Source organism: Heterodontus francisci, chromosome 2 (assembly GCF_036365525.1).
Source record: "Heterodontus francisci isolate sHetFra1 chromosome 2, sHetFra1.hap1, whole genome shotgun sequence".
Classification (NCBI taxonomy): domain Eukaryota; kingdom Metazoa; phylum Chordata; class Chondrichthyes; order Heterodontiformes; family Heterodontidae; genus Heterodontus; species Heterodontus francisci.
Window position 1 is genome coordinate 219,793,117 of NC_090372.1, and position 13,884 is coordinate 219,807,000.

Consider the following 13,884-nt stretch of genomic DNA (forward strand, 5'->3'; position numbering starts at 1 on the left):
CTCTCTCTCTGTCTCTCTCGCTCTCTCTCTGTCTCTCTCGCTCTCTCTCTCTTTGTCTGTCTCTCTCGCTCTCTCTCTCTTTGTCTGTCTCTCTCTGTCTCTCTGTGTGTGTCTCTCTCTCTCTAGCTGTCTCTCTCTCTCTCACTGCCTCTCTCTTTCCCACCACTGCTGCCTCGCTGCACTCTACATCAAATCCATCCCCTTCCACTGTGTGAACAGTAACATCGTGGTTTTAATCACTGGACTGGTAATCCAGAGGTCCATACTAATCCTCCAGAGACTGGAGTTCAAATCCCACCAGAAGCTGGCGAAGCCGTCCAGGGAGTCCTCATGATCTGGGTTGCCTGGGGAATCCAGGAGGTAGTTGAGCTCAGGAGGTGGGAATACATCATTGTCATAGCTGTCGGGAAGGAGGAGTTGATCAGGAATCTGGGGGAATTTAATTTCAGTGAATTAATAAATCTGGAATAAAAAGCCATTCTCAGTAATTGTGATCATGAAATTGCTGGATTGTCAGAAAGACCCGTCTGGTTCACTAATGCCCTTGAGGGGAAGGAAATCCGCTGTCCTTACTCACTCTGTCTAGGCCGACTGGGACTCCAGACACACAGGTTGACTGCCCTCTGAAACGCTGAGTCATTTGGTTACCTGAGCCAAATTAGGATTGGCAACAAACGTGGCCCTTGTCAGAACAACCCTCCTGTAGGAAGAATTATTGAACACACAAAAATCTGTTCACTGCTTTCCCTTTAACTCTTTTCAATTAAAGTTCTCCTTAAATTTGTCAAACGCAACTCACCTTTAACGAATCTGTTTCTAAACACTGACCAATTTGATCTCAAATGATTGATTGTAAGAGATTATTCCCCTCCCTTGCCGCTGCTGTTAGACTAACGGGTCTGTAGTGAGACAGTTTATTCTTGTCCTCTCTCTTAAACAGAAGAGTTACATCAGACACTCTCCCGTCCTGGCACAATCGGAAAATCTGTGCATTGAGATATTGTGTGCATGTTTCTCTGCTTTCTGATCTCTGACTCCTCTTAGGCGCCTCGTGTAATCTTCAAGACCGAGCCACCTCCACTTCTGCATTTTAGTTTTGCACCAGTTCCTTTTCCCGCCATTGCTGCACATCCATCCCCATTCTCATTCCCAATGTTGCTTGTAAAAACTCACAGATGTAAGACTTTTCCTTGTCAGTTTACTGACCTCGGACACGAGGAACAAACCATTTGAGGTTAAAATTTCTGAAATAAGTTCCTTTTACTTACAAAAAAAAGAGCAAGAGATTACAGTTCAGAATGCAACAATACTGTCACACAGTAATCCTAGATTACACATAAACGTGCACAGAGCTACCCCTTTACTTCAAGCTCAAGTGATCATAAGCAAAAACCTCTTACTTATGAACATGGGTGAATGGCTGATTTGGTAGTGACGTGACATAGCCCTTTAATTGGCAACCGACCAAGTTACGTCATGGCTGCAGTCCCGAGTGCCTTTTTATAACGTCTCTTATACCCTTTTTCAGGGGTGGACCTGTGTGTTATATTGACAGGACTTTATTGACCTCTAAGTGTTCCCCTTAATATGAAATGCCTAATAATATCTCAAGTTCTTTGTCTAAACCATGGGGTAAAGATGTCACAGACAGAGCTGTTCATAATTCTGCCATTAACACTCTCTCTGCACGAATGCTTTGTCTTTGAATTCAACCATTAGCACTCCCTTTGCCTTTGTTCTGTGACATCTTTGTCACTTCATCTCTCCTGCCCTCTGCCCTATCTCACACCTTCCCTTTTATTCTTCTTCCTCCCCCTCCCCTTTTACACTTGCTAAAAACCTATTACGTTTCTAACCTTTGCCAGTTCTGATGACAGAGAATTCTCTGTCCATGGATGCTGCCAGACCTGCTGAGTATTTCCAGCACTTTCTGTTTTAATTTTGTTTCTCCACTGTTCGGAGTTTCTCACATTTTAGAAAATACTCTGATCTTTCTCTGCTCCAAAGTCGATGACTCGCGCTTTCCCACACTGAACTCCATCTGCCACAGTTTTACCCACTCGCTCAGTTTGTCTCTGTCCTTTGGTAACTTCCTGCTCCCATCTACACAACTTACTTTTCCTCCTAACTTAGAGTCATCTGTAAACTTGAATATGCAACTCTGTTCCTTCATCCAAATCATTGATAAATATGGTTAAAAGCTGAATTCCCCAGATTCCCCTTTGTTTAATATATACATATTTATATATCTGTGTGCATTATTGTTTTGCAAGTTGTCAATGCTGCTCCTCTGTGTCCCTTCCCTGGAGGCCACTCCGATAGTTCGTGGGCAACATCGGACCATGATGTCACTAGCCAGCTGAGGGAGTGCGAGCTGTTGCTTCAGTGCATCTCACAGACACTGCAGGCACAGGGGATCGAAGAGGCACATGTGAAAGAGTGGAAGTGAGTATCGCTCAAGCATGTGCATTTCTGTAGCACCTTTCATCACCTCGGGATATCCCAAAGTGTTTCACGGTGAATGTAGTACTTTTCTTGAAGTGTAATGACCATTGTAAAGTCGGGAAATAAGGCAGTGCACAGACAGCAATGAGATAATGATAGGATAATCTACATGAGAGTACTCCATCACTATATGAAGTGGGATCTTTGATGAGAGAGCAGAAGAGGCGTCCCTTTGATGTCTCATCTGAAACTGCAGCCCTGGGGTGTCGGTCTTGGATTATATGCTCAAGTCTGTGGAGTGGGACCCGTCCAGCTGTACATGCCTACACTTCCCTTTGACAGTCACTGACTCATCCTGTTGAAGGTGCTTTACTCAATATCCACTGTCGGAGGGTCAGTACTGAGGGAGTGCCACACTGTTGGAGGGTCAGTACCCAGGGAGTGCCGCACTGTCGGATGGTCAGTACCGAGGGAGCGCCGCACTGTTTGAGGGTCAGTACCGAGGGAGCGCCGCACTGTCGGAGGGTCAGTACTGAGGGAGTGCCGCACTGTTGGAGGGTCAACACTCAGGGAGTGCTGCACTGTCGGAGGGTCAGTACTGAGGGAGTGCTGCACTGTCGGAGGGTCAGTACTGAGGGAGTGTCGCACTGTCGGAGGGTCAGTACTGAGGGAGCGTCGCACTGTCAGAGGGTCAGTACTGAGCGAGTGCCGCACTGTCAGAAGGTCAGTACTGAGGGAGTGTCGCACTGTCGGAGGGTCAGTACTGAGGGAGTGTCGCACTGTCGGAGGGTCAGTACTGAGGGAGTGCCGCACTGTCGGAGAGGGAACGCAATACTATTGGAGCATCAGTACTCATAAAATAGAGCCATAGAAATTTGCAGCATTGAAGGAGGCCATTCAGCCCATCTTGTCCATGTCAGCTGAAAAGGAGCCATCAGCCTCATCCCACTTTCCAACTCTTGGTCCCTAGCCTTGTAGGTTACGGCACTTCAAATGCATATCTAAGTACTTCTTAAATGTTATGTGTGTTTCTGCCTCTACTATCCTTTCAGGCTGTGAGTTCCAGATTCCCTCCACTCTCTGGGTGAAAAATTCCTGTTGAATCCCCTCTAAACCTCTTATCTCTTCCACTCAATCTATGCCCCTGATTATGGACCCTTTAACCAAGGGGAATAGGTTCTTCCTATCCCCTCTATCTAGACCCCTCCTAATTTTATACACTTCAATTAGGTCTCCCCTCAACCTCCAATGTTCTAAAGAAAACAAACCGAGTCTTTCCAATCTTTCCTCATAACTAAAATTCTCCAGTCCAGTCAACATCCTCGTAAATCTCCTCTGAACCCTCTCGAGTGCAATCACATCTTTCCTGTAGTGCTGTGACCAGAACTGCATGCAGTACTCCAGCCTAACTAGTGCTCTATACAGTTCCACGTTACCTCCCTGCTCTTATATTCTCTGCCTCGGCTAATAGAGGCAAGTATCCCGTATGTCTCCGTAACCACCTTTATCGACCTGTCCAGCCACCTTCAGGGATCTGTGGATATACACTCCAAGGTTCTTCACTTCCTCTCCACTTCTCAGTGTCCTACCATTTATTGTACATTTCCTTGCCTTTTTAGCCTTCCCCAAATGTATTACCTCACATTTCTCTGGATTGAACTCCATTTGCCACTGATCCGCCCCCTGACTAGTCCATTGATATCTTCCTGCAGTCTACAGCTTCCTTCATTGTCAATCATTTGACAAATTTTTATAGCGTCTAAAAAATTCGTCATCATACCCCCTACATCCAAGTTCAAAGCATTGATATATGTACCAGAAAAAGCAAAGGACTTAGTACCGAGCCCTGCAGAATTCCACTGGAAACAGCCTTCCGGTCACAAAAACACCCATCGACCATTACCCTTTGCTTCCTGCCTCTGAGCCAATTTTGGATCCAGCTTGCTACTTTGCCTTGGACCCCATGGGTTTTAACTTTCGTGACCAGTCTGCCATGTGGAACTTTATCAAAAGCCTTGCTAAAATCCATATAGACGACATCAAATGCACTACTTTCATCGACCCTCCTTGTTACCTCAAAAAATTCAGTCATATTAGTCAGACACAAGCTTCCTTTAACAAATCCATGCTGTCTGTCTTTCTAAATGAAGATTTATCTTGTCCCTCAGAATTTTTCTCCAATAATTTTCCCACCACCGAGGTTAGACCGACTGGCCTGTGATTACTCAGTCTATCCCCTTTCTTCCTTTTTAAACAATGGTACAACTTTAGCTGTCCTCCAGTCCTCTGGCACCACACCTGTAGCCAGCGTGTATTGGGTACTGAGGGAGCACTGCACTGGTGGAAGGGCAGTACTGAGGGCGCACTGCACTGGTGGAAGGGCAGTACTGAGGGCGCACTGCACTGGTGGAGGGGCAGTACTGAGGGAGCACTGCACTGGTGGAGGGGCAGTACTGAGGGCGCACTGCACTGGTGGAGGGGCAGTACTGAGGGCGCACTGCACTGGTGGAGGGGCAGTACTGAGGGAACACTGCAGTGGTGGAAGGGCAGTACTGAGGGCGCACTGCACTGGTGGAGGGGCAATACTGAGGGCGCACTGCACTGGTGGAGGGGCAGTACTGAGGGAGCACTGCAATGGTGGAGGGGCAATACTGAGGGCGCACTGCACTGGTGGAGGGGCAGTACTGAGAGAGCACTGCACTGGTGGAAGGACAGTACTGAGGGAGCCCTGCACTGGTAGAGGGGCAGTACTGAGGGAGCACTGCAATGGTGGAGGGGCAATACTGAGGGCGCACTGCACTGGTGGAGGGGCAGTACTGAGGGAACACTGCACTGGTGGAGGGGCAGTACTGAGGGAACACTGCACTGGTGGAGGGGCAGTACTGAGGGAGCACTGCACTGGTGGAGGGGCAGTACTGAGAGAGCACTGCACTGGTGGAAGGACAGTACTGAGGGAACACTGCACTGGTGGAGGGGCAGTACTGAGAGAGCACTGCACTGGTGGAAGGACAGTACTGAGGGAACACTGCACTGGTGGAGGGGCAATACTGAGGGAACACTGCACTGGTGGAGGGGCAGTACTGAGGGAACACTGCACTGGTGGAGGGGCAGTACTGAGGGAGCACTGCAATGGTGGAGGGGCAGTACTGAGGGAGCCCTGCACTGGTGGAGGGGCAGTACTGAGGGAGCCCTGCACTGAAGGTGTTATCTTTTGGATGAGATGTTAAACAGAGGCCTCTCCTGCGCTGTCATGAAGAATTCAAAGATTGTACGGCTGCTATTGGATGAAAAGCAGTGGAGTTCTCCCTTGTCCCTGGCCCATATTTATCTGGCAACTATCATCACTAAAATAAAATTAGCTGGTAATTTATCACTTTGTTTGTGGGATCATGCTATGCAGAAAATAGCTGCTGAATTTCCTACATTACAACTGTGACGACATTTCAGAAATGTTCTCACTTGCTGTGGAAATGTTTTTTGTTGTCTCAAGGTTGTGAAAGGCACTAAATAAATGTTCCTGTTACTCTATTATCCCTTTAACAGTTGCTGACCTGCTCTCTCTCCCCCACCCCCACTGTCTCTAGGGAGAAGATTGAGGAGCTGCAGCGAGAGACAGTCCCCCCTTTGACCCACGTGGCGGTGATCGGAGATACAGGCTCGGGGAAGAGCAGTCTGCTGAATGCTCTGCTGGACGAGGAGGCTGTCCTACCCACCTCTGCCATGAGGGCCTGTACTGCCGTGGCAGTCGAAGTCTCGCACAATGTCCAATCTGACAGTTATCAGGCTGAGGTGGAATTCTTCTCTGAAGAGGTGAGCTGGGCTGATTTCCCCCCACCCTGTGTTTTTTTTTATTCTTTCATGGGATGTGGGTGTCGCTGGCTCGGCCAGCATTTATAGACCATCCCTAATTGCCCTTGAGAAGGTGGTGGTGAGCTGCCTTCTTGAACCACTGCTGTCCATTTGGTGTAGGTATACCCACAGTGCTGTTAGGGAGGGAGTTCCAGGATTTTGACCCAGTGACAGTGAAGGAACAGCGACATAGTTCCAAGTCAGGATGGTGTGTGACTTGGAGGGGAATTTGCAGGTGGTGGTGTTCCCATGTATTGCTGCCCTTGTCCTTCTAGTTGGTAGAGGTCACGGGTTTGGAAGGTGTTGTCTAAGGAGCCTTGGTGCATTGCTGCAGTGCATCTTGTAGATGGTACACACTGCTGCCATTGTGCCTCGGTGGTGAAGGGAGTGAATGTTCGTGGATGGGGTGCCAATCAAGCGGGCTGCTTTGTCCTGAATGGTGTCGAGCTTCTTGAGTGTTGTTGGAGCTGCACCCATCCAGGCAAGTGGAGAGTATTCCATCACACTCCTGACTTGTGCCTTGTAGATGGTGGACGGGCTTTGGGGAGTCAGGAGGTGAGTTACTCGCCGCAGGATTCCTAGCCTCTGACCTGCTCTTGTAGCTACAGTATTTATGCGGCTGGTCAATGATAACCCCCAAGCTGTTGATAGTGGGGGATTCAGCAATATTAATGTTAAGGGGAGATGGTTGGATTCTCTCTTGTTGGAGATGGTCATTGCCTGGCACTTGTGTGGCGCAAATGTAACTTGCCACTTATCAGCCCAAGCCTGGATATTGTCCAGGTCTGTCTGCATCTGGACAGTGACTGCTTCTGTATCTGAGGAGTCATGAATGGTGCTGAACGTTGTGCAATCATTAGCGAACATCCCCACTTCTGACATTATGATTGAAGGAAGGTCATTGATGAAGCAGCTGAAGATGAACTCCTGCAGTGATGTCTGAAGCTGAGATGATTGACCTCCAACAACCACAACCATCTTCCTTTGTGCTAAGTATGACTCCAACCAGTGGAGAGTTTTTCACCGATTCCCGTTGACTCCAGGTTTGCTAGGGCTTTGTTAAAGGAGGGGCTGCATTCACTGCTCAAGAACAATAGCAGTCGCTGCTTTAATTATTGGATACAAATGCAAAATACTCCAGATGCTGGAAATCTGAATGAGGCAAAAGGGAGGGAGGAACTTAAAACGATCACTATCAGTAGCGAAAAAGTACTGGGAAAATTAATGGGACTAAAGGCTGACAAGTCCCCTGGATCTGCATCCTAGGGTCATAGAGTCGTATAGCATAGAAACAGGCCCTTCGGCCCACCGCGTCCATGCCCACCATAATGTCTATCTATACTAATCCCACCTGCCTGCATTAATTCCATATCCCTCTATGCCTTGCTCATTCAAGTACCTGTCCAGATGCCTCTTAAATGTTGCTACTGTTCCTGCATCCACCACCTCCTCTGGCAGCTCATTCCAGATACCCACTATTCTTTGTGTGAAATATTTACCCCTTTGATCCCCTTTAAACCTCCTCCCTCTCATCTTAAGTCTATGCCCTCTAGTTTTAGTCACCCCTACCATGGGAAACAGACTCTGGCTATCTACCCTACCTATGCCTCTCATAATTTTATATACCTCTATCATGTCCCCTCTCAGCCTCTGTCGCTCCAGGGAAAGCAGACCCAGCCTATCCAATCTCTCTTTATAACTCAAGCCCTCCAAACCAGGCAACATCCTTGTGAATCTTTTATATGGAGTTCTATAGAGATTTACAGTACTGAAACAGGCCCTTTGGCCCACTGAGTCGGTGACGACCATCAACCACCCATTTATACTAATCCTACATTAATCCCATATTCCCTAGCACATCCCCACCATTCTCCTACCACCTACCTACACTAGGGGCAATTTACAATGGCCAATTTACCTATCAAGCTGCAAGTCTTTGGCTGTGGGAGGAAACCGGAGCACCCGGCGGAAACCCACGCAGTCACAGGGAGAACTTGCAAACTCCATGCAGGCAGTACCCAGAACTGAACCCGGATCGCTGGAGTTGTGAGGCTGCGGTGCTAACCACTGCCCTACTATGCTGCCCAAATCTGCACCCTCAATCTTTTCTGCACCCTCTCTAGCTTAATCACATCTTCCCTGTAGTGCGGCAACCAGAAATGCACACAATCCTCCAAATACGGCCTAACCAACGTTATTTACAACTGTAACATGACGTCCCAACTCTTGTACTCAGTGTCTTGGCCGATGAAGGCAAGCATGCCATACGCCTTCTTCACCACCCTGTCTACCTGTGTTGCCACTTAAAAGAAGTGGCTGCAGAGATAGCGGATGCATTGGTTGTCATCTTCCAAAATTCCCAATATTCTGGAAGGGTCCCAGTGGAATGGAAAGCCGCAAATGTAACACCTCTATTCAAGGAAGTGGGGGAGACAGAAAGCAGGAAACTGTAGGCCAGTTAGTCTAACATTTGTCATTGGGAAAATGCTGGAATCTATTATTAAGGAAGTAGTAGCAGGACATTTAGAAAATCATAATGCACTCAGGCAGAGTGAGCATGGATTTGTGAAATAGTGGTAGACAATTTTATTAGATTTCCTTGAAGATGTAACAAGTAGGTGAAGAAAGGGGAACCAGTAGATGTAGTGTATTTGGATTTCCAAAAGGCATTCGATAAAGTACCACATAGAAGGTTACTGCACAAGGTAAGAGCTCATGGTATTGGGGGTTACAAATTAGCATGGATAGAGGATTGGCTAACTGACATGAACCAGAGAGTTGGGAAAATGGGGCATTTTCAGGTCGGCAAACTCTAACTAGTGGGTGCCCAGGGATCTGTCCTGTGGCCGCATCTATTGCTGATCTATATTAATAACTTGGATGAAGGGACTGAGTGTATTGTAGCCATATTTGCAGGCATAGGAGCAGGAGTAGGCCATTCAGCCCTTCATTCATTTTGATCATGGCTGATCAGCTGCCTTAAGGCCACTTTCCTGCGCTATCCCCGAATCCCTTGATGTCGGAGGGTCAGTACTGAGGGAGTGCTGCACTGTCGGAGGGTCAGTACTGAGGGAGTGCTGCACTGTCGGAAGGTCAGTACTGAGGGAGTGCTGCACTGTCGGAGGGTCAGTACTGAGGGAGTGCTGCACTGTCGGAGGGTCAGTACTGAGGGAGCGCTGCACTGTCGGGTCAGTACTGAGGGAGTGCTGCACTGTCGGAGGGTCAGTACTGAGGGAGCGCTGCACTGTCGGAGGGTCAGTACTGAAGGAGTGCTGCACTGTCAGAGGGTTAGTACTGTCGGAAGGTCAGTACTGAGGGAGTGCTGCACTGTCGGGGGGTCAGTACTGAAGGAGTGCCGCACTGTCGGAGGGTCAGTACTGAGGGAGTGCTGCACTGTCGGAGGGTCAGTACTGAGGGAGTGCTGCACTGTCGGAGGGTCAGTACTGTCAGAGGGTTAGTACTGTCGGAGGGCCAGTACTGAGGGAGTACTGCACTGTCGGAGGGTCAGTACTGAGGGAGTGCTGCACTGTCGGAGGGTCAGTACTGTCGGAGGGTCAGTACTGGGAGCGCTGCACTGTCTTGTCTTTCAGATGAGACATTAAGCCCATCTAGCCTCTCAGGTTGATGTAAAAGATCCCACTATTTGAAGCAGCTGGTGTCCTGGTGCCAATATCTATCCTTCAACCAGCATCACAAAAACAGATTATCTGGGTCATCATCACATTGCTGTTTGCGGTGTGCAAAATGGCAGCTGTGCTTCCCATATGACAGCATTAGTTCATTGGCTTTGCAACTTCTGGTTATTGTGAAAGGTGTTATACAAAAACTTTCTTCCTTTTAATTGTATCTTTATGTCACTTGTATTTTTGGGCCTCAGGAATGGGATAATGAGCTCCTCTCGCTGCTCAGTGACATGACCGACAAGGCCGGCCGGCTGAAGAGGCGGCGGCCAGACCCGAACTCCGAGGCCAGTGTGGCGTACGGCCGTGTTAAGGCCGTTTACGGTAAAATCCTCCCGTACAAGGAGCTGAAGCAGATTCGAGACGTCACGTCCTACCTGGGAAAGACAGAGAACATCTCCGAAACCCAGGTTGGTCAAAGTTGTCTTGCAGTTGTGATATTTGACCCTTTACACTGAGGGTGGAGAGAAGGGAATTGCTTTCTGAGCCACTGATCTTTTAATTTTTAATCAAGGAAGATGCAGCGGAGGTTTCACTTACTGAATATCGGTCCTAAATGGACTTTGAATGACATCAGATTTATTCTTTTTATTATAAAGATTTCCAATCCAAGACTCAACGTGTTATACTTTTAATGTCTTGTATTTCCGCTCCCTCAGCCTGTGTTACTGTAATTGGGACCCTGGTCTTATCACAGCCGTTCAGGTGTCTCAGAGTGATCGTGCCAGCCTGCTATCATAGAATGATCCAGCACAGAAGGTGGCCATTCGGCCCATCGTTATTGTGCTGGCTCTTTAAAAGAGCGATCTAATTAGTCGAACTCCCCCTGCTCTTTCCCCCACAGCCCTGCAGATTCTCATCTCCAAGTATTTATCCAATTCCCTTTTGAAAGTTATTATTGAATCTGCTTCCGCCGCCCTTTCAGGCAGTGCGTTCCAGATCGCAACAACTCACTGTGTAAAAAAGAAAAATTCTCGTCTTCCCTCGGGTTCTTTATCCAATTATCTTAAATGTGTGTCATCTAGTTTCCTACCCTCCTGCTACTGGAAACAGTTTCTCTTTATTTACTCCATCAAGACCCTTCATGATTTTAAACGCCTCTATTAAATCTCCTCTTAACCTTCTCTGCTGTAAGGAGAACAATCCCAGCTTCTCCAGTCTCTCCATATTAACTGAAGTCCCTCATCCCTGGAACCATTCTCGTAAATCTCCTCTGTTTCCTGTCCAATCTCCAGGCCAGAGATTTCCGCTGCAAGGTGCAGAGTTTCATCGATTCTCGCACTGACGATTCCCGGGGCTGCCAAGGCGGAGAGTTCTGGCCGATTGTGAAGCGAGTGCGCATCCGAGTCCCGAGGTCTGCAGTGCTACGGACAGGAGCCGTCCTGGTCGACCTTCCTGGTGTCAGAGATTCCAACGCTGCGAGGAATTGCATCGCCAAGGAGGTGAGCAGGCAGGGTCACCCGGCATCAACCGTAACTGGAGCTGGAGCTGATGAGGGGGAGTGAGATCATGGGCACTATATACACAGTCCATGCAACCCCCTCCGTGTCAAACCCAGCCTGGGAGGGTGAGTGGGAGCTGGGCATTAGATTTTAGACCCCCCCCTCCCCCCCTGCCCCCGAGTCCACCCCCCACCAGGCCGGGTGGGGGGTGTACTCGGGGGCAGGGGGGGGAGCAAGGAGTGGTTTTTGGGGGCAGGGGGATTTGAACAGCCGATTGATTTGGTTGATGAGTTTGAATTTAAATGCCTCCCCTGGTTGCCGGGAGGGTTCGGTTGGGGTTTGTCAAGGGGTGAGGTATTGCAATCACAGCTTATAACTGTCTGCTAGTAATTCTGTCGCTGTAATGTCATACTTTCTTGTTATTCATTCATCACCTACAAGGCCAGCATTTATTGCCCATCCCTAATTGCCCTTGAAAATGTGCTGATGAGCTGCTGCCTTGAATGCAACTGAGTGGCTTGCTCGACCATTTCATAGGGTAGGTAAGAGTCCAGCATGTGTCTGGACTCACATGTAGGCCAGACCGAGTAAGCATGGCAGATTTCCTTCTCAAGGACATTAGTGAACCAGATGGGTTTTTAACAATAATCAGTTAGTTTCATGGTCACCATTACAGATCTCGTAGAAATTTATAGCACAGAAGGAGGCCATTTGACCCATCATGTCCATGCTGGCTGACAATGAGCTATCCAGCCTAATCCCACTTACCAGCTCTTGGTCTGTAGCTTTGTAGGTTACGGCACTTCAAGTGCATAGCCAAGTACTTATTAAATGTTATGAGGGTTTCTGCCTCTGCCACCCCTTTCAGGCAGTGAGTTCCAGATTTCCACCAACCTCGGTGAAAAAATTTCCCTTTGAATCTCCTGTAAACCTCCTACCCTAAATCTATGCCCCCTGGTTATGGATCCCTCAATAGGGCCTTCCTATCCACTCTATTGGGACTCCTCATAATATTATACACTTCAATTAGGTCTCCCCTCAACCTCCTATGTTCCAAAGAAAGCTCTTTCCAATCTTTCCTCATTACTAAAATTCTCCAGTCCAGGCAACATCCTCGTAAATCTCCTCTGTACCCTCTCTAGTGCAATCACATCTTTCCTGTAGTGCTGTGACCAGAACTGCATCCAGTACTCCAGCTCTGACCTAACTAGTGTTCTATAGATTTCCAGTGTAACCTTCCAGCTCTTATGTTCTATGCCTCGGCTAATAAAGTTAAGTATCCCGTATGCCTTCGTGATCAGCTTATCTACCTGTCCAGCCACCTTCAGGGATCTGTGGACATGCACTCCAAGGTTCCTCATTTCCTCTACACTTATCAGTGTCCTGCTATTTATTGTACGTTCCCATGTCTTGTTAGCCTTCCCCAAATGCATTACCTCACAATTCTACAGATTGAACTCCATTTGCCACTGTTCCGTCCACCTGATTAATCCATTGATAACTTCCTGTAATCTACAGCTTTTTCATTATCAACCAGTCAATTTTTGTATCGTCGACAAACTTCTCAATCATACACTCTACATTCAATTCCAAATTTTTAAAAAAATCATTCATGGGATGTGGGCGTCGCTGGCCAGGCCAGCATTTATTGCCCATCCCTAATTGCCCTTGAGAAGGTGGTGGTGAGCTGCCTTCTTGAACCGCTACTGTCCATGTGGGGTAGGTATACCCACAGTGCTGTTAGGAGGGAGTTCCAGGATTCTGACCCAGTGACAGTGAAGGAACGGCGATATAGTTCCAAGTCAGGATGGTGTGTGACTTGGAGGGGAATCTGCAGGTGGTGGTGTTCCCATGCATTTGCTGCCCTTGTCCTTCTAGTTGCAGAGGTTGTGGGTTTGGAAGGTGTTGTCTAAGGAGCCTTGGTGTGTCGCTGCAGTGCATCTTGAAGATGGTACACACTGCTGCCAGTATGTGTCGGTGGTGGAGGGAGTGAATGTTTGTGGATGGGATGCCAATCAAGCGGGCTGCTTTGTCCTGGATGGTGTCGAGCTTCTTGAGTGTTGTTGGAGCTGCACCCATCCAGGCAAGTGGAGAATATTCAATCAAACTCCTGACTTGTGCCTTGTAGATGGTGGACAGGCTTTGGGGAGTCAGGAGGTGAGTTACTCACCGCAGGATTCCTAGCCTCTGACCTGCTCTTTTAGCCACGGTATTTATATGGTTACTCCAGTTCAGTTTCTGGTCAATGGTAGCCCCTTGGATGTTGATAGTGGGGGATTCAGCAATGGTAATGCCATTGAATGTCAAGGGGAGATGGTTAGATTCTCTCTTGTTGGAGATGGTCATTGCCTGGCACTTGTATATCATTGATATATTCCACAAAAAGCAAGGGACCTAGTACTGAGTCCTGCAGAACTCCTTCCAGTGACAAAAACACCCATCAGTCATTGCCTCTAAGCCAAGTTTGG

At 48.2% G+C, this 13,884-nt stretch overlaps 1 protein-coding gene across 1 annotated transcript in view; it reads left to right on the forward strand.

Annotated features, from left to right (window-relative positions):
• Positions 1-13,884, forward strand: part of LOC137381126 (uncharacterized) — a 184,719-nt gene that overhangs the window by 100,948 nt on the left and 69,887 nt on the right. Inside the window, exons 8-11 of the mRNA XM_068053517.1 lie at positions 2,274-2,445; positions 6,030-6,255; positions 10,172-10,384; positions 11,210-11,416. Coding sequence (XP_067909618.1) covers positions 2,274-2,445; positions 6,030-6,255; positions 10,172-10,384; positions 11,210-11,416 — 818 coding nt within the window. The remainder of the gene's footprint in view (positions 1-2,273; positions 2,446-6,029; positions 6,256-10,171; positions 10,385-11,209; positions 11,417-13,884) is intronic.